This window comes from Carettochelys insculpta, chromosome 24, assembly GCF_033958435.1.
Source record: "Carettochelys insculpta isolate YL-2023 chromosome 24, ASM3395843v1, whole genome shotgun sequence".
Taxonomy (NCBI): Eukaryota; Metazoa; Chordata; order Testudines; family Carettochelyidae; genus Carettochelys; species Carettochelys insculpta.
In genome coordinates, this window is record NC_134160.1 from 19265345 (window position 1) to 19284626 (window position 19282).

General features: G+C 48.1%; 1 protein-coding gene across 2 annotated transcripts; it reads right to left on the reverse strand.

The window, feature by feature from the left end:
• Positions 1 to 641: 641 nt before the first annotated feature.
• On the reverse strand, positions 642 to 14342 carry DNAJC8 (DnaJ heat shock protein family (Hsp40) member C8). Of its 2 annotated transcripts, XM_074976522.1 has the most exons (9): positions 14207 to 14341; positions 13043 to 13144; positions 11481 to 11537; positions 10339 to 10405; positions 9248 to 9342; positions 8011 to 8082; positions 2251 to 2342; positions 1641 to 1716; positions 642 to 1212 (listed from the first exon to the last, which is right to left on the reverse strand). In XM_074976522.1, exons 1-9 carry the CDS (start codon positions 14273 to 14275, stop codon positions 1090 to 1092), a joined length of 753 nt encoding a protein of 250 aa, XP_074832623.1. In that variant the 5' UTR covers positions 14276 to 14341; the 3' UTR covers positions 642 to 1089. The 2 variants fall into 2 exon arrangements, with proteins under 2 accessions (XP_074832623.1, XP_074832624.1); XM_074976523.1 differs by lacking the exon at positions 11481 to 11537 and having other exon boundaries at positions 14207 to 14342.
• Positions 14343 to 19282: the final 4940 nt, after the last annotated feature.

Sequence of the window (19282 nt, forward strand, 5' to 3'; positions counted from 1 at the left end):
CAGCACTTGAGAGGCCTTTCCAGAACAAGGATGTTTGTGAACATCATCCCCTCCCTGGCGGGGCTAGCAGCACTCCACATGGGCTCTTACCTGGGCCTTGTTCTCAGACCAACAGCAGGGAATGAGGACAGCTGTGCAGCAGGTGCAGAGCATGCAGCCCCCTGCCCGACTGGACAGGATTCCTGGAGCAGCAGCAAACTGCATTCACTCAGCTCTCAGCAGTCTGATCCTGCACTCAGCACACTAACGCTCACTGATCTGGCTTATGGAACAAAGCGCTGAAGCAGAGACTTGGAGAAGGATCTCCACTCTCCAGAGCCAAGTCCCAGCAGCTCCTATCTCATGACAGTTTAGAGGCACTGGAGGAGGAACCAGGAGCATTCACAAGGCAGATGTTCTCCCTCAACAGCTCAAATTTGCATCTTTGGAATGATTCCAAGACAATCAAATAACTTGGGTAAAAATTTATTTTACAGAAAGAACAGTGCTGCTGACAATTCAACAAGAGAGGGTTGTTTTTACAGAAGGCGACTAACAAGTTTGAGATTCCCAGAACTCTGGGCTGGTAGGCCAGAAGATTGCAGTTCAGGTGTCAGACACAAGGTGTGGCTATAGCACCACACTTTGGTGGAGGACTACAGGTTTAACTGCACAACTCCCCACCTGTGTCAGGCTCGCAAAACCCCAGTTAGCAGAGATCTTTCCAAAGTTTGACTTGCTGAGGACAAGGCTTGGGAAGGCGATGGGCACCATTTTAAGCATCTTGTTTAATTCAGCTCTCACAAAACTATACGTGAAGGTGGTGGAACAACACTATCTCCAAGAAGTACAAAACATTAGTTACAGGGCTGCAAACAAACAGGACAGCAACAACAGCAGGACCCTCCTAAGCCAGGAGCAGCTGGTTCATGGCTGATTTTATACCACGACTCTAATTCGATGTAGAGTACAAAAAATACTTTTGACCAATATTCAGTTGTACTGGAACCAAGCAATCTACTAAAAAGCGAGTATTACGCTAGAGGCCGACAAGTCCTTCAAAGCAGGGAGAGGCTAAGGAGACTTGCTTCTGCAGAGTTGCTGCCAGACTCATTCGCGCTGCTCCATTTTTACTTTGGGAGGTCTCAGGAAGGTCCTGTTTTTCTTTTCTTTCTTCCCCTTTGTATTTGCCTGGAAGTTTCTCCAGCTGTCCACACGGCCATCCCGACTCTCCTGAGCAGGGAAAAGGAGGAGGAAGGAATAATAAGAGCCAAGAAAGGGACAGCTCCTACTAAGCCCAGCAAAACTTCTGGGCCATTCCTCTTCCTTCAACAGGGGACACTACTCACCACACTATGAGGTGCAACCCCCAAAAGGACATGGGTCTGCCACCCCAGCAAGTGAGGAGGGGGCACCACTGAGCCCAGCTGTTGCTCACCCCTTACTGGGACTGACGGACACAGAAAGAGGTAAGGATCAGTTGCGTAAGGCAGCAACAGGTTCCTGTAGGCCCCTTCAATAAAATGTGCCTACTTCAAACACCTCATGCCTTCCGCAGGTGGGATGACTTTCCTTGTTCTTCATTCACATGCTCTGCAGCCTACTCCAGAGTGGACATGACCCCTTATACGCAAGTGGCAACTGGGCATGATGCAGATTACCTCAAAGTTCTTCTGCCACTCTCGCTCTCGTTTGGCTTTTTCCTGGGCCTCAATTTCTTCCTCTCTCTGCCGCTTCCTGTACAAGAGTGGTAAGGAGCCATTAGCATTCACGTTAAAGATGATCACAGTGCCTCACCACAGACATCTGCTCTGACCACAATGGGGAGACTAACTGCTTATTACAACAAATGGATGAAATAATCACTTATAAGCAGCTAGCAGAAGCAAAGTACAAGACCTACTTTCAAAACCACACAGATGCAAAGGGCAAAACATATATACACTAGACCATGTCAGACATTGTCTGGTAACCCACCAGGACATGGATGTCACCAAATGACACCACACAACACCTAAAAGAGCTCAGGCACATAATTAACATTTGGAATTCAGTCCCTTGCACAGTCTTAGCATACGAACATACACACCAATTTGATTCTCTGAGAAATGCCAGCAGCCTCAGCTTAAAATATCACTGTCTTTAAATTTACAGTGTGGAGACTCCGTTCTGATATGCCCAGAACCTGCAGTCACAACCCAGGACTTCTTCGCAGTAAACTTGAAAAAAATATTCTCATTCACATAGTGGGATTGCTAGTGTTACTCTTACCTTTCATGCATCTCTTTCGCTTCTCTCTCTTTCCTTTTAATTTCCAGTTCAGCAAAAAGCTTCATTGTCTGTTTGTAGACAGCCTGTTTGAACTGTAAGCAAAAGAACTTTATTGCAACAACATAATGCAATGTAATGTGGTTACAGCCCTTCACTTCTATAGTCTAGCATCCAGGGTTTATTAGCAACAAGTAAGTAGTCTCATATAAGACCAATATTCAAACAGCATTAATCATAATGTAGTGTGGCACAAACACTCAACTCTTGGCATCCAAATTAATGCAATTCCATTGACTTCCACAGGACTTGACTGGAGTTGCCTCCTAACATGTCTTTACTTTCTAGGAGGATTACCTTGTACCTCAGGAACCCCTTCACCAGTAGCTGCAGAGCCAGAGGAACAGGATAATGCTGAACCAAAACACCCTGTTCACACAACTTGGACTGCAAAGTTCTGCAGCTGGTGGGAAGGGAAGGGAGAGGAAAGGGAAAGCATGCAGGGGCACAAGCATTGCCTCACAAAGCCCCTCTCTCCCACATTTCTACCCAGTATCGCCTTTCCAAACAAGAAAGTCATGGATCAGCCAAGGTCAGAATCAAGTACCATTAGGAGGCCCACAAGACTGAATTTTAGTGCTCAAAAACTTGTCATACTCTCAATGGGCACAAAACAGACATCAAAACACTCCAGATCCACAAACCAGTTACTCAACATTTTAATGGAATGGGGCATTCTGCCAATGACCTAAAGGTATGTGTGCTACAGAAAAGAAATTATCGCTCCGTTTTGGAAAGAGAATCATCTGAGCTGGCTTTTATATTCAAATTCGGCACATTAACACATGGTTTAAATCGTGATGGGAACTTTGAGTCACTATAGGGGCTTGTGTGCATACTTGGCTAAATCTAATTCTTGACCTTCCCCCCCACCCCTCCACTCTCTGATTTGCTCACCTTGATTATCTTTTTCTGATTTGTCCTCCTTGCTTACTGTTTTTGGTTCCCTGTGCCTTAAATATTGAGTCTGTTCTGGTCTGGCTATGGTCTGAAGAAGTGGGTCTGTCCCACAAAAGCTCACCTAATAAACCATTTTGCTAGTCTTTAAAGCGCTACTTGACTGCTTTTTGTTTTCTTACAAGAGGGTGAGCCTTAACAGGAACCCAATCAAGTGGGAGAGAGGAAGGAGTTATTCCACACTATGGCCTGCATTAGAAAAGAATTTCTTGCTATCCTGTCATGCTCTCTTTTTGCCCCACTTGCTATTACTAAAGCCAAGTCTGAATCAAGGCTCTCACTCTCAAGACCTGTTATAATTCTATAAAGTCTTGTACTGCATCCATGCCTGCTGCTACAGAAAGGACATGAGTGCTCTAGCCAGGTATTATGGACTTCACTACAGGAACATTTTACACAAAGCATACATAGGAAAATGGGAAACCTGGGTTTAAACAAAAGAACCTTTAATAACTAACACATAGCAAGAAATGCCTAAAAACCAACAGTAAGTAAAGAGTAATATTTCATGAGTGGCTCTTTGGTAAATGTCAACAGAATATCTCTTTGTAAGAGCAAAAGACTGGAACCAGCAGAACACTGGCTAGTTTCTAAATATCTATTGAAAGAGACTCCATTGTGGGATCCCTGACTGAGCATCCCCCGAAACCCTGTTAGAGACATGAACACCTCCAATATCCAGTTTGCAAAAATCCAGTTATGAAGTTATATCAAGTGTTTTCTGCTATCTTGTACTGCCATTGTCCTGAGCTGCAAGGGGCTGTTTAATGCATCTCCTGTAGTTCATATTAACAGCCAATCAAGTTATCAACTTGCCTAAATTATTAATTTATTTGCCATAACAATATTATGTGTTTACATAAATTACACAGTTCCCCATCAATCACTCTGGCATGGCTGCTCTGGGCAATCATCATCATCCTCGCACTCCCTTTATGCCTCTGGAGTTTACGGCAGTGACAAAGCTCCTTCACTCCTGTCTGTTTCCAGCAACTCTTTCAATGTTTGCGCAGCTGTGCTCCAGGTTTTTAGCTTGGATTCCAGAGCTCTTTGCCATGCTGTTTTTGAGCAGCCTTATTTTCTCTTACTGTCAGGTAGCCATCGTATCACTACTCTGGTGATGGAAACAGTTTCCATGTGAAGCACATACCCAGTCCATCTCTGCCACTTGCTGGGAATGATGGCGTTCAGCTCTTCTTGGCTGCGCTTTGTCAATAGATCTTGGCCTGAGATTGTTCTGGGCCAAAAGATATATGGAGGGTTTTTCTGAGGCTGTTTGTATGGAATGAAGACAGTTTGGATTTGTCATACTTTTTCACGCCCCAGCATTCCCCACTATAAAGTCATGCATAAAATATGCAGCAAGTTTGGTTTGGTGTTGTATTTTGAGGATTTCCAAATTGTATTTAAGCCCCTGAAGGTGTTCCTGGCTTTACTGATTTTGCTCTGGATGTCCTGGCTTGCTTCAGTACATGAACGTTACTACGTTAGTGAAAACAATCCTCTACTAGAGGACTCGTAGCTCAGCTTGCAAGCAAAGTTGGGCCAGAAGACAGTTGTAGACAGAAACTATGCTGCCCCCAGCCCTGTGCCAACCCCAGCCCATTCCCTGGCCAGCATGGGGCCTGGCCGAGCTCCCCCAATGGAGTGCCCCCCACAGCACTGTGCCAGCCCAAGCCCCTCCCCCAAGCAGCACAAGGCCTGGCACAGCCCTCAATGGAGCCCCTCCCTTGGCCATCACGGGGCCCTGCCCATAAACTTTGGATGTGTATTACAATAGTAGAACCTTGCCTGGACACAGCAAAAATAATACATATGATCCAAACTGGTGGTGTAATATTAAAGGTCATGATATTTTTCTTATTGTGGTTGATTTTCAGTCCAATTTTCTGAGTGAATGCACTGAGCCGAGCTGTGTTTTCTTGCATATAGTGTTGGGTGTGTGATAGAAGAGCAAGGCCATCGACAAAGTCCAGGTCTTCAAGTGATGAGAAGGGTGTCCATTTACAGCCTCTTAGTATGTTTTCTGTTGTATGCTGCATTACCCAGTCAGTGCCACTATAGACAGGATACACCCAACGTACTCCTAGTTTGACTTTGAAACCCAGCTCACTGTGACCAGTGCAGCATGAGAAGTTGAAATAGGTGCTTTTGATGTTGATTATAGAGGGATTCCCTATGCACACAGAATGGGCCATAATTTGTTCCTGTGAATGCAAGCAAAGGCCTCCTCCAAGTCTATTGCATTTGTGGAGCATTGCTGTTGCTGTTCCAGGCATTCGTCTATTATGTTTGGTAGAGTGAATTGCTAGTCCGTGCATCTGCGCCCTTTCCAAAGACTGGCCTGCTCTTTTCTGAGAATGCTGTCAACTGTTTCTGATATAGGCTGGCCATAGGATCTGACAATACTTTGCTTGGCAAATAAAAGTGCGATGCCATGTCAATTATTACAAACACTAAGAGCTCCTTCTTTGGTATCTTCATTATGATCCCATTCATCCCACTTAGGCACCTTTTCCCTTTCCCAGACAGATGTAAATAGCAGGGCCAGGCTAGACGCTACTAACTCAGAATTCACTTTGAACAGTTCTGTATTAAAGTTATCCTTACCAGGAGCTTTTCCATTTTTTAAGGATTTGATGGCTTCCTTAGTTGCATTGCCAGTGTATATTAACATCAAGATAATTTTCTGCCTCCTGCATGTATGCTTTCTTATTAGGTGGCTCCCTGTTCAGCCATTCTTTGAAGCCTCTGTCCAGCATATTTCTTGCTCTGTGTCTGTTGAGTGTGTTTGCTGCTCTCTGCCATTTACAACTGAGAAGCTGTACCATTTTGTAGATGGCTTCTTGTTCACCACAAAGAACTGTATCCACTTGCTTGTCTTGCCAGATCATCAATTTAGTGTTATTGGTCTGTTCTTACATGGTTATTGATCTCCTGATGTACCTTGCTATACTTCTCTTGTTATTTGTCCTTTAGTTTCTGAGATTTTGTATCTTAAGCTCATTTCTTCAGAGCTCATCTGTCTTCTATCATATTCCATGAGCAAAGTAATCCACTCCTTCCTTCTCTTGTCTGTAGCCTACACAGATGTCACAGCTTTGTTTATAAACTACTGTTATCTTCTCTCACTTCTTGTTGATCCCATGTGCATTCCCCTCTTCATAAAGGTTTGCTAGTGCCTGAAACCTGTTCTTTAACGGCAAAAGAGAGGATTTGTGTGTCAGGGGACTTCAGCTTGTGTGTGTCATAACATCTATGTCCCTTCTGTGATCGACCCATATTTCTTAGTTTTAGTTTAACAGAGGTGGTCTCAAGGTGGTGGTCAAGGCAAACATCTGAATTCTTCTCACTCACACATCTATCAGTGAGTCATTTGCCACTGACCGTGATGATGATCAATCTGGTTCTTATCTCTGTCATTTGGAGAAAACCACATCAGCTTGTCAATTTTACGATACTGGAATAGGGTTGAAATTGGTAATGTGGACCATTTACATCTGAGTGTCAAAAGATTATAAGATTTGGAGCCACATTTGGTTTGGAAGAGCCTATACAAACCTAAAATCGTGGCCCGCAGTCCCACAAACTATCCATATTTCTGCTGACTTCAAGGATGTCATTATTCTAATGCACAAAGTACAGTGACACAGAGTTGCTCAATACTGAACATAGTAAAATGAGATATTGGCCAAACAATAAGGTCTAAATCAGTGAAGCATTCAGGGCACTAACAGGATGCTAACTCGAGATAAAGACTAAAACTGCACAATTAAATTAACTGCATTTGTGTTTGACAGGAGTTACATGCTCAGGTAGAGCCTGCATGGTTCTACACTAATCAGTCTCTCCGTCATACCACGCACTCTTCCAAGCCACTGGCAAATGTTTCTATATCACTGTAAAAATAAAAACTGTCCAACAGTCACAGATTTCAAGGTCAGAAGGCATCATTGTGAACACCTAGTTGACTTCTGGTCTGGAGTCATTGTGGATAGTTCTCTGAAAACATTCATTTAATGTGCAGCAACAGTGTAAAAAGCTAACAGACTGTCACTATTGGACAGAGGTAGCTAGCAAGACAGGAAATATCCTAACACCACTATATAAACCTGTGGTACACCCACACTTTGAATACTGCATGAGGTTCTGGCCCCCCGATCTCAGAGATTAAAATTGGAAAAGGCACAAAGAAAAGTGACTAGAATAGCTTCCATACAAGGAGATAGTAAAGAGACTAGAATGTTCATCTTAGAAAAGAGTACTAAGGGATGATATCATAGAGGTCTTTAAAAATTATGAACAGTGTGGAGAAAGTGAATGGGGAAGTGCTATCTATCCCTTCACATAAACACAAGAACTAGAATCAACTGATAAAATTAACCATCATGTTTAAAACTAAAGACAAATAAAAGTACTGTTTCACATTACACACAATTGCCAGGGATGTTGTGAAACCAAAATATAACTGGGTTCAAAACAGAAGTATGTAAGTTCACATAGAACAGGTCCATCAATGGCTATTTGCCAAGATGGTCACTCATGCAGCCTCTGCTCCATGTGTTCCTCTAATTGGCGGAACCTGGGACAGGAAGACAGGGAACAGATTGTTCAAAACTGCATAGGGACAAGGACTGATTCCTCTGGGACTTTGACAGTCTTGAGAGAGAATGCGTTACAATCCTTTGGTGTGAAATACCAGCACCTTTAAGTAGTATCAAAACTGGCTGCTCTCATGCAACTTACTACTTCTGGATCATCCTCCTCTACATTGGTTGGCTTTCCTTCCTTCTTCAACAGCTTCTTCTTTTCTTTTACCTAAAGAGCATATTATAGGGATGCGGTAAGTGTCCAGCTAATTCTGTAACCCAACACACCCACATAATTGAGTTTTGCAGCAAGACCTTCACCTGGATCTGTGTTTTACATTACATGTAAATGCTATGACTTGGATAGACGCGTACACATGCGCTTACTTTGTTCCAGCCTACTGAGATGTTTGCCACAATAGCTCATAGAGCAGATGAAAAGCTCCTTGCTTTAAACTGTGCTTCTCAACCTACAGTCCAATCAGCACATAGCTGCAGCCCATTTGACGTCCTCTTGACCATACAGGTAGCATGGGACGCAGCCCACAGTAGTAAACAGATTGAGAACCACTGGTTCAGTGAGTTCCTGAGTTTTCCCTTTCAGCTTGTTTCTCTAACTTAGGCCGTGTCTACACTAGCCCCAAACTTCGAAATGGCCACGCAAATGGCCATTTTGAAGTTTACTAATGAAGCGCTGAAATGCATATTCAGCGCTTCATTAGCATGTGGGCGGCTGCGGCACTTCGAAATTGACACGCCTTGCCTCCACGCGGCTCGTCCCGATGGGGCTCATAGGAATAAGGGGACTTTGAAGTAGGCGGGGTCCTTTCGAAAAGGAGCCCCCTCGGGACGAGCCGCGCGGTGGCAAGGCACATCAATTTCGAAGTGCCGCAGCCGCCCACATGCTAATGAAGCGCTGAATATGCATTTCAGCGCTTCATTAGTAAACTTCAAAATGGCCATTTGCGTGGCCATTTCGAAGTTTGGGGCTAGTGTAGACACGGCCTTAGTGTGACAAAACCAACCTTTCAGCTCCCTCCTGCACCATGCAGGGCATCTTTCCAAAACCCACCTGCCTCACTGCACACAGCCAGTTCTAACCACTGCCCCGCTCCGATTTGTTCTGTATCATTTGCTCTTAGAGTTTAAGGCTAAATGGAACCATTAGACTATGTAGTCTGACCTTGAATCAAGGCCATAATACTTCACCAAATCACCCCTGTATTGACACCAATTATTTGCGTTTAACTAAAGTTCATTCTTGCTCCTCAGGGCGGAGATCTGTTCTGAGTTTTGGACAGCTCATCTGTTTGGCCTTACGCACACACTTTAATGTACAACTAACAGACAACAATTCTCTAACCACCAAAAGCTCTCATATGCTGTATACTTACAGTATGTTCCACGTATTCCTTTCCTGCCTGTATCACATCCAAGGCCCTCTTCTTTTGCTCCTGGTCCAGTAGCAATTTGTATGCTTTGTCCACAGCTAACAAAAAAAATACTGCAGTTAACTGCATTTGCAAACATATTCACAAAATGCTATTATGTGACTACTGTAACTTTAGTTTCCAGGGATCTCCTAGGTCAGTCAAAACCTAACTAGTGAGATCAATATAGACTCCAATGGTAAAGATCCACCTTGGACCACATTTAGGACTCATTAGTGTCCCATGGAGATCACAGAAATCTATAACATTTTCTGGCCCAGGGTGGGACTCCCAGCCAACCCCTCCTCTCCACTCCTGCATCTCCTAGCCCCCACCCTAGTGAGGGAATCCTGTGACTCCTAGCTGCTATGGGTGCCCCCAAGCACCCAGCTGCCCCAGGGGACAATGGGCCCTGCAGCAGCCCAGCTCCCCACACACACCCCAGGCAGAAATCCTAGATCTCCCACTCAGTCCAGCAGTGGGGAACCTGAGAACCCCAGCAGCAGTGGGAGCTGAACCTACCTTCTCATTTTGTAAGGGATATTTTTCGTAAAAGCCAGGGACAGGTCACAGACTTCTAAGAGCTTTTTGTCTGTGACTTTTATTAAAAATATCTGTGACAAAAGCTTAGCTTCTCTGATTAGGCTAGAAAGTGTCAGTCCCAGTAAGGGGTGAGGTTTCAGAGCATCTGGCAGTTCATCTAACACAGCTTTAACATGGCCAAAACCCACAAAAGTCTGCCCTGTTTTTCAACTTCAGACAGAGAATTCCCACTAGGCCAACAAGCCACTTGAGTTTTGATTTGTCCATTGTCAGATTGTAGCAAAGCATCTGATACCACCTACAGAAATTTTGTAGCTGTAAGAAAAACTATTAATATGGAATAGTTGTACCTCTCTCTCCAAACACCTCTGTGCTCAGGGACCAGTTGGCAGCCCCTCACCAACCAGGGAACAGAACAGGCACCCTCCTGATTTAACAAACTAAAAGCATCAAAACTAGCTAAGGAGAAACACCAGTACAATAGCACCAATGTGACACAGTCAGGGTATTACCTTCAAAGGCCTTCTGTGCTCTTTCAGCATCATCCTGATTTTTGTCGGGATGAACCAATATGGATAGCTACAAGGAGCAGGAAAGTTTTGCAAAATCAGAACAGGTTTTTACAGCTAATTGATGTCATAGCTGCCTCCACAGAAAAAAGCATCTTTCTGAGGTAAACACCACCAGACAGGAGAAAAGCATCAGCTAAAATGGCACCACACTGCTTCATTCTCTCCCAGTGATGAGAAAATTGACTCTAGACCTTCCACTACTCTGTGACCCATCAGCAGAGGGTAGAAGAGAACATTCTAACCAGCAGCAGCGTTAGGGCTAAATTTCAAGTAGGCATCATGACCTGCATACCAAGAGCCCCTCTGAGGGAATACTCAGCCCTTCACTTCTGCTGCTCCCAGTGTGGCGCAAATACACTTCCTTCAGCCCTGCTGCTCCAGAGGCCCCAGTTTACTGGGTGTGGCTCAAAACTCTGCAGCACATAGATGTCCCCTGCTCCACAGTGAGATTAATTCTAGTGCACAGGGTATTTCAGCTGAGAGGCCTGAACACACTGACTGTTCAAGGGAAGCAAGGTGCAAAGAATTAAGGTCAGCCAGTCTCAGACACTGAGAAATAACTCAGGGCCTCTCAACTCTGGCACCTACCGTCATTGCCTCAGACCACGGGGACTCTTGGGGGGATGCAACGCAACAGTTGGGAGTAAAATCCCCTTCATATCATCCCATTGTCCTATAGTACTGGGAAGCTCCCTGGCAGGATGAGAGAGTTGTCCAGTGAGCACTTGGATTTGACAGGACTCCTTAGCTACACAGACAAGTCATCATTAGAGAAAGGGTTATAGACTTTGCAAACATAAACATACACTGGGCACTTCAGCATTCTCGTGGACAAACCAAAACCAGTTTCATCCAGGACCAGGCCACACAGTGCTCCTCAGCAAACGCTATTTTCCCTGCCAACATGCACCTCTCTCAGCCATTACAGATAGCAAGAGTGGCTCCAAAACAATGCAAGGGCTAGTTCCTAATGGACATTCTCCTTAGGCTCACACACAGCTGATCCACCTTTGCTCAAATTTGCCAGGCCCCTTCAGAGGCATCAGCAGCTCTGCAGCTACATCTGCACAGTGACCACATACCTGCCGGAACCTCTTCTTTATTTCTTCATCTGTGACATCAGGATCCATCTGTAGGACCTAAAAGTGCCCACAGCACAGAGAGTTTCATGACAGGCACCATTTTTCAGGTTCCCTGCAGCCCAGCCCTGTAACACCTGTTTCCCTGGCACTCAGGGACAAAAAGTTGGTAAATCTCCCCCATCAGGAGATGTCTTTCTTACACTGGAGATTCCCTGGTGGTGCACAGATGTGCTGCTGAGGGGACATGGCTGGAGTATGTTGCTATTCCACTCTTCAGCTAGCTCCAGTACCTCAGTGAGGCAAGAGTGCAGGAAACCTCTATTACCTGCTAACTCCACTTTCAGCCTTGCAGCAGAGCTTAACTTGTCTGGAACAGAGAACTGGAGCTGGCAGGCTAAGTCAATTTTAACAACCTGTTTTCTGCCCAAAATTTCTAACATTACTTTTGATTATTGATCTGATCAAAGATCTATGTCAATCTTCACCATTTATGCTGTTTGACTTATGCAATTTCCCCCTCTTGAAATAAGAGCAGCCTGGAGAGATTTGCTGTCTGGTTCCTGAGTGTCAGTCTAGCAGTCCAGAGTCTGGAAGTTTGTCAGAGGAAATATTCATTAGGGTACATAGGAATTTAGGAAATCTCTCTTATGAGCTTGTCCACTGAATGGAAAGTCTGGGAATCAACTGTGCTTGCCAACTCTTAAGTCTATAGGCACTGCAATGGACCACGTCAATTACAGAAATTAGGCATTAACTTTAATTCCAGAGAGAAAACCCCTATGTAGCAGGTGGGTGTCATAGGGCTTTCTGAAAAAGCATATCCACTTTCTAAGCAAGTGCCAGGTTTCTGCGCAGAACTTGTCTTCAGCCTCACACTGGCAAACAGAGCAATCAATCCCCGTTTAGCTCAAGCTGAGGCACATAAAATGCTGAGAGCTTCTGAGGCTAGAGATGGAGACCCTGCACAAAGGCACCCACAGGACAGCAAGCAAGCTCAGGCAGGATCTCAGGGCTAACATTTATGTGCACACAGGAGAACATTAAGGCTTTGTTACAGCCTGTATGCACCTGATACTGAGAAAAAGGGGGAATGCCCACATTTCACACATCTTGAGGATTTTCTACCGTGCCACAGAGTTACTGGTTTGAATTTACAAACTGCCTTACCAGTTATGTAACTTCACTCCAAGGAGCAACAGTTCTAAAGCTTTCCTTCAGAGGTCCAAAATAAAATGCACAAGCAATAAACAGAATGAAGAGTCTGTCGAGACCACAAGCTGGTGAGCCAGTTACATTACACCTTTAGGCAAAAGAGGCCACCTATAAACTGGTCAAGTCTGGCAGTGACAGAGCATACCAATGAGAACTGCCAAAAGGAGGTGCCTGTACAGCTTGTGCCTCTGACTGGCTGTGTAGGGAGTGTAAGGTGACACATTCCAGCTGATGAACCCCTGCCATCTGTGACTGTGCCTGAATGTATTTTTCACTGATAGGTAAATATCTAATAGACGTAAAAGATCTCTCAGGAGGAGGCAATGAGAAAGGAAAAGGCTCAGACTTACTTCAAATGGATTCAAGTTGAAATAAGAGGATCCAGGACGTGTCAGTCTCTCAATCTGGTTTTTTGGTGTTAACACAGAGTCACGCTTTTCGATCTGCTTCACCTAGAGAGGGCACTTCATTAACTCAGTTATCACTACATAATTAGCTGCATTCTCATATGACTATTATGACATAGAGTTTCATTAAAGGGCAACCTATACAACATCCCATCCAGATCTGCAGGCATCACCTAACTGGAGACCTTTCCTTGCTCACGTATTTGTGGAGTTCACTTTATTCTTTTGCTGCATAACACTATAGAACAACGCTGTTTTCTATCCCTTGTAAATCACAAATAAGCCAGACACTGCTTTTGCTTTCTTCTGCATTACCCCTACACTACCTGATTCCTGACATCCTACCAATGCAGCTCAGCTTCAAACTTCACCATTGTCTAAGCTACATAAGCTTCCCCTTAAAGCCTTATCTAAACAGTCATTCAGAATTTTAACTATAAGTATGCCTTTAAACAGATTTAATTAAGGTGGCACAGCTGTGTGTGCAGAGGTATTTAAGTATGGTCTAATTTTGGTTAACCTTCCTTTTTGCGTCTTCAGAGTACCAAGCGATATTGAAATAAAAACGCTCACAAACACTAGTTCAAGTGTAAAAGTCTATTTAACTTAAAGCAGAACAGCAGCAGCAGCTATTTTGGGTCAGACCAAAGAACCTTCTGGCTCAGCACCCTGTCTCCCAGCGCTCCCTTCAGAGAGAATAAGTAGCCAAGTGAGCCTCCCTGTTACCCTTCCCAGCTCCTGACACGCAGGGGCTGGGGACATGACTTATAGGCAGACAAAGCCAGGAGAAAAGGAAGCGGCGAGGGGCGGGTCGCTGGCGGAGACTGTCAAGGAAGGCGCGCCCGGCGCTCGGCGCGGCTCGTGCCTGCGCTGGGTCTGGCGCTACGCTCAGGCCCGGGGCTCCCACAGGCGGCCGGCCGAGCTCCGAGGTGCGGCAGCCGACGGCCAGGGCAGCCCAAGCAGGCCCACCCCGCCGCGGGGCGGGGGAGTCGCCTGCGGGCAGCGCCTGGGCGCTACGGCCGGGCCGGGCCGGGCCTCTTCTCGTCTCGCCTCCCCGCCCCGCCCGGAGCCCCGAGCCCCGAGCCCCGAGCGGCCGCGCGCAGCTACCTCGTTGTAGAAGGTGAGAAACGCCTCCTCAGCGGCGCCCCCCACCCCGCGCTCCCCCAGAGCCGCCATCACTGAGCCACGTGACCCGGTCGCCGTCCGTCACGTGCCCAGCGCTCAGTTCTACGTGCCTGGCCCCGCCTCTTGCGGGGGGCTGCTCTGCTGGAGTGGCTGGCGGAGGGGCCACGCGCAGTCTGCCGGGCCCCACCCCCCGCGGCCTCCCGGCCAGTGACGTGTAGCGATGGGCGCAGCCGGCCCCGCCCCCCGCGGCCTCCCGGCCAGTGACGTGTAGCGATGGGCGCAGCCGGCCCCGCCCCCCGCCCCCCGCGGCCTCCCGGCCAGTGACGTGTGGCGATGGGCGCAGCCGGCCCCGCCCCCCGCCCCCCGTGGCCTCCCGGCCAGTGACGTATAGCGATGAGCGCAGCCGGCCCCGCCCCCCGCCCCCCGCGGCCTCCCGGCCAGTGACGTGTGGCGATGGGCGCAGCCGGCCCCGCCCCGAGGCCCGTCCTCGCTTCCGACCACCCTGCGCCTGCGGGAACTTGTCAGCGGGGTCCCGGAACGGCTCGCTGCGGCGCGCCCCGGCGGAGCCAGCGGCCTCGGCCACAGAGCGGGCTCGTTCTCCTGCACCTCCCGCAGCGCCGCCAGGGCCCCGGGCACACGGCAGCCGGTCGGTGAGCGTGTCACGGGCGGCCCCGGCCCCGGCCCGGCCCGGCCCGAGAACGCGCGTCCTGCCGCGGGGAGCTCCGGGAGCGCGTGAACCGGGGTCCCGCTCAGATTGGGCACAGCAGCACTCGGCCTCAGCAGCGACAGCCGCCCCGCCCCGCCCCGCCCCGCTCCCGGGGGCTGCTGCCCGCCTTGGAGGCCCGCGGTTATCTCAGGCGAGACACCTAACGCCCCCTCCGGGGGCCGGTGTATCCGCCTGGGGGAGCTCTGCGTCCCAGGCGGCCAGTTACGGCTCTGGGGCAGATCCATTGCAAACAATCTGTGAGGGACAGCGCCAGGTCCTGCTGTGAGGGCAGGGGACCGGACCTAACCACCTCTGAAGGTCCCTTCAGCTTCTGGGATGGGTATAGCTCCATCAGTGTCAGTCTGTGCTGGGAATGCGCTATCCCCAGATCCCAAGAAGTGGGGCTGCCGCACAAAAGCTCATCCCCTAATACGTGATTTTGTTAGTCTTTAAAGTGGTACATGACTGCTCGTTTGTTTTGTTAGAATAAACACTAACACACCTACCGCTCTGTTACTTTTCTCTGAGTGAAGCTTGTAATCCCCTGTGTATAGAGAAGTTCATAGCTCCATCAAATGCACAAGCAGCATCAGCTTAGGGGCAGTGTTTCTCAATCTTTTTTTGTAAAATACCCCGTGTGTGTGTGTGTGTGTGCGTGTGAGCGTGCGCACACCCACAATACCTACATTTTTCAGACACGACATTTTTTTCTACTACTGCAACATATTTGTTCTACAGCATCAGAGCAAGATGTACCACAGTGTAGTGTTACCAGTTTGTTTAGTGTTCTAGAACTTCTGAAAACATTTTCTGAATAATTGACTGACTATTACAGGGCAGTGGTTCTCAACCCTCCCAGATAAGTGTAGCCTTTCAAGAGTCTGATAGGAGCACACAAGACGCAAATTTCACCTCACTTTTAAAAACCTATTTGCTTTGAAAATTAGACCTTAAAATATAAAAGTTGCAGCACTATTACTGACAAATTGCATACCTTCTCATCTTTACCATAAGATTGTAAAATAAATGAATTAGCATATTTAAATCTAGCTGTGCAAAACACAGAGCTGTACAAACAAGTCTTTGCATGAAATGTGCTTGTACTGAATTCAATAGTGCTTTATATGTAAGCCTGTTGTAAAACTAGGCAAATAGCTAGATGATGTACGCCTGGAAGATCTCTGAGTACTCCAAGGAGTTTACAAGTAGGGTCAGCAACCTTTTGGAGGTGGAGTGCTGAAATTTGACCTTTTGACCTCTATTTATGGTCTGAGTGCTGGCGATGCTTTTTAAAGTCATTAATAGTCCTACTTACAACAGTTTCATTAATACATAAATTAAGATGCAGAGCTTTACCATTTAGGTAGTAGTTGGTAGATTAGCTGGTCTTTTGTTAATCCACATGCAGCATGGCTTTGAACAAGCTCCCAGCTGCATGGGGGAGGTGGGATGGCGCTGAGCTCTTGCCTCACATGCCAGTGAAAATTGGCTCACATGCCACTCTTGGCACCTGTGCAGGGGGTTACTGATCCCTGGTTTAGGGTTCAGTTTACTAGCATTTAATTCTTCTATGATGTCACAGGTGCAGTTGATATGTTTTTATCAGCTAAACATCTAGAATGCATCTACTGACCTGCCACAGGCATCAAGGTAACATATTTGATGCTGATTAGCCTTGGTGCATTCACCAGTCATTTATGCAGATTTTTGGAATATGGCAAGAGAGTTCTTCACTTCTTCAGCTCCTAAGTGTCTCTTGGTTGGACTGCATGCTCCTAGTGCAGTGGTTCCCAAATGGTGTTCCGCAGAGCCCCAGGGTTCCACAAAGTGAAAATAAGGGTTCCATGAGATAATTCCATTACAATAGCAGAGTCCTGTGTGGCTCCCTGCCCTGCCTGCCACTACTAAAACAGTAGAACCAAATGTAATTGATTTTACAGCCGGCAGGAGGGATTCAGCCATTAAACCAACTGAATTTAGTTCCCTTGGTGGCAGCGTGGGGAGCCACAGAGAGCTCCTCACTTGCCCTGCTACCAGAGCAGATGCACCAGCACCTGCCCGTAACTGCCGTCCATGAGCAGGCACTCCTGGCCACACTCATAATGGTGGCCTTGGCTTAGAGTGGCTAGTGGGCACTCCTGGGAAGGAGTCAGTCACTCCTGTGGCAGTTCTGTCTCCTCCTGCACTGAAGCTCCCTAGTGGGCTCCCTGAGGCAGACTGTTCTTGAGGGGCCATGCAGCTGCCTGTGGTGGTGTGGATCTCCTCCCTGCAGCACCGTCAGACCCCCCACTCATCCCTTTCCCTGGCAGTCCCAGGCCGTATGGTGGTTGCCGCTCAGCCTTCGGGAACTCCTCCATCAGGGTGACGGCACGTGCCAGGGTCTCAGGGTGGTGCCGTTGTACCCACTCCTTCCCTCTTACCTCCTATCCCAACACCTGCTCCTACCTTTCCCTCCCCATGGCCAATGTGCCTGATGCGGGGGTGTCATGCAACACCCCTGCTTTCCCTTCCTCCCCTGTTCTTCCCTCCACCTCCACTATGATGGATCCACCTGAGGCTGCTGGGTCATCTGCCGCCATGGCAGCCAAGGACACAGGCATGGGCTCCAAGGCCCTTGCTGCGTCTGCCATGACACCCTCTGCCTATTCCACTTCGAAAACAAGCCCCCTGAAAGGTAGGAAGGGCCAGGGGACCAAAAAGGGCAAGCGCCCTCATATTGGAAGGCAAAACCTCCTGTGACAAAGGCTCCCACCCCTGCTACAGCTACATCTGCTGCAGCTCCCTCTCTTTCCTGCACCCCTGTTCCCTCCACCAGTTCTGGGGGCCCTGTCTCCCTGCCCCCCACGTCATATGTCCAGATGGCTGCTGCCTCACACTCCACTTCAGTGGCTGCCAGGAATACCATCCCCAATGCCTGTGGCTCTTTCCCCAACCTCACTCAGTGGCATGGATTAGGGGGATAGCTCAGTGGTTAGAGCATTGGCCTGCTAAACCCAAGGTTGTGAGCTTCATCCTTCTGGGGTTATTGAGGGATCTGGGGTGCATCGGTTAAATAAACAAAATCTGTCACAGATGGTGATAGGTCCTACTGTGAGTGCAGGTGACTGGATCGGATGACCTCTTAAGGTCCCTTCCAGCTCTGTCAGATAGGTACATCTCCACATTTTGGTGTCCGCCTTGCCCCACGGGGAAACATGCAGGCAATGGTCTGTGTGGTGGACCCTGTGGTCATGGTGGAGGCCTCTTGGATGTTCGGGAGGATAGCATTCTTCCTAGTATCTGAGGCTGCTGCCCAGGAAGCAGTGAAGAAAGGCATGTTGGTATGGGTCATCCATGTGCCCTTTGGGTCATTGGAGGTGCTGGACATACAGGTGGTGGTATCCTCTGTTCCTCCCTTCCTCCCCAACCCTGCCTGAACCCTGTGCCTTTTCCGACCACCCTGGGAAAACCCCTGGCAGTCCTGAGTCCCCTCCCCCTGGCCTGCAAAGACCCCATCTTTCTGCTAGCAGGCACAGGTCCAATCACTGCCAGTGGTATGTGGTGAGGTTGCCCCAGAGGGGATTTTTCTGGGACCCCATCAAGGGTCCCAGTACCAGGTCTACTACACTATGTGGAGGCCTGGTGCTTTTTCTGCCGGGCAATGGGGCATGTCCAGAAGGACTGCCCCCTGACCCAGTGCGGGGAGAAGCCTGAGACCCCAAACACCCGACAGGGCACTGGCCATGTCATGGCTGGTGGCCCTCTTGCTTTGGACACTGGGGCTACCCCTTCTCCCCCACGACCATTTTCAACACCACTCAGGCGCTGAGGACACCTGCCCAATGCATCCAGAGAAGTGTGCTGGTGCGACCATTGTGAAAGGCAATAAAGCCAGGCCTGTGGTGGTGGGCTGGTGACAGGACTTGGACAGGGCTGGCCCTTCCCTCCCTGTCCCGTCTTCCTTTTCCTTTCCCTTTTCACTGCTGCCTTTGTCCCATGGCCCCTTCCTCTGCCACGCAGCCCACCTCATTGGAGGGCTGGCAGCTCATGCAGGGGAGGCACAGAAGGGGGGTGCACATGCTCGGCACTCCACCCTGTCTGACGATGGGGATGATGTGCCATGCAAGGTCCTGAGGGGGCATAACAGCCATGATCCCACTGGATCCCACAGGCAAATTAGTAGAAACAATAGTAGAGAATAAAATTGCAAGGCACATAGAAGAGCACGAATTGTTGGGCAAAAGTCAGCATGGTTTCTGCAGAGGGAAGTCGTGTCTAACTAATCTATTAGAATTCTTTGAAGGGGTTAATAAACATGCGGACAAGGGGCACCCAGTGGACATAATATACCTAGATTTCTAGAAAGCCTTTGA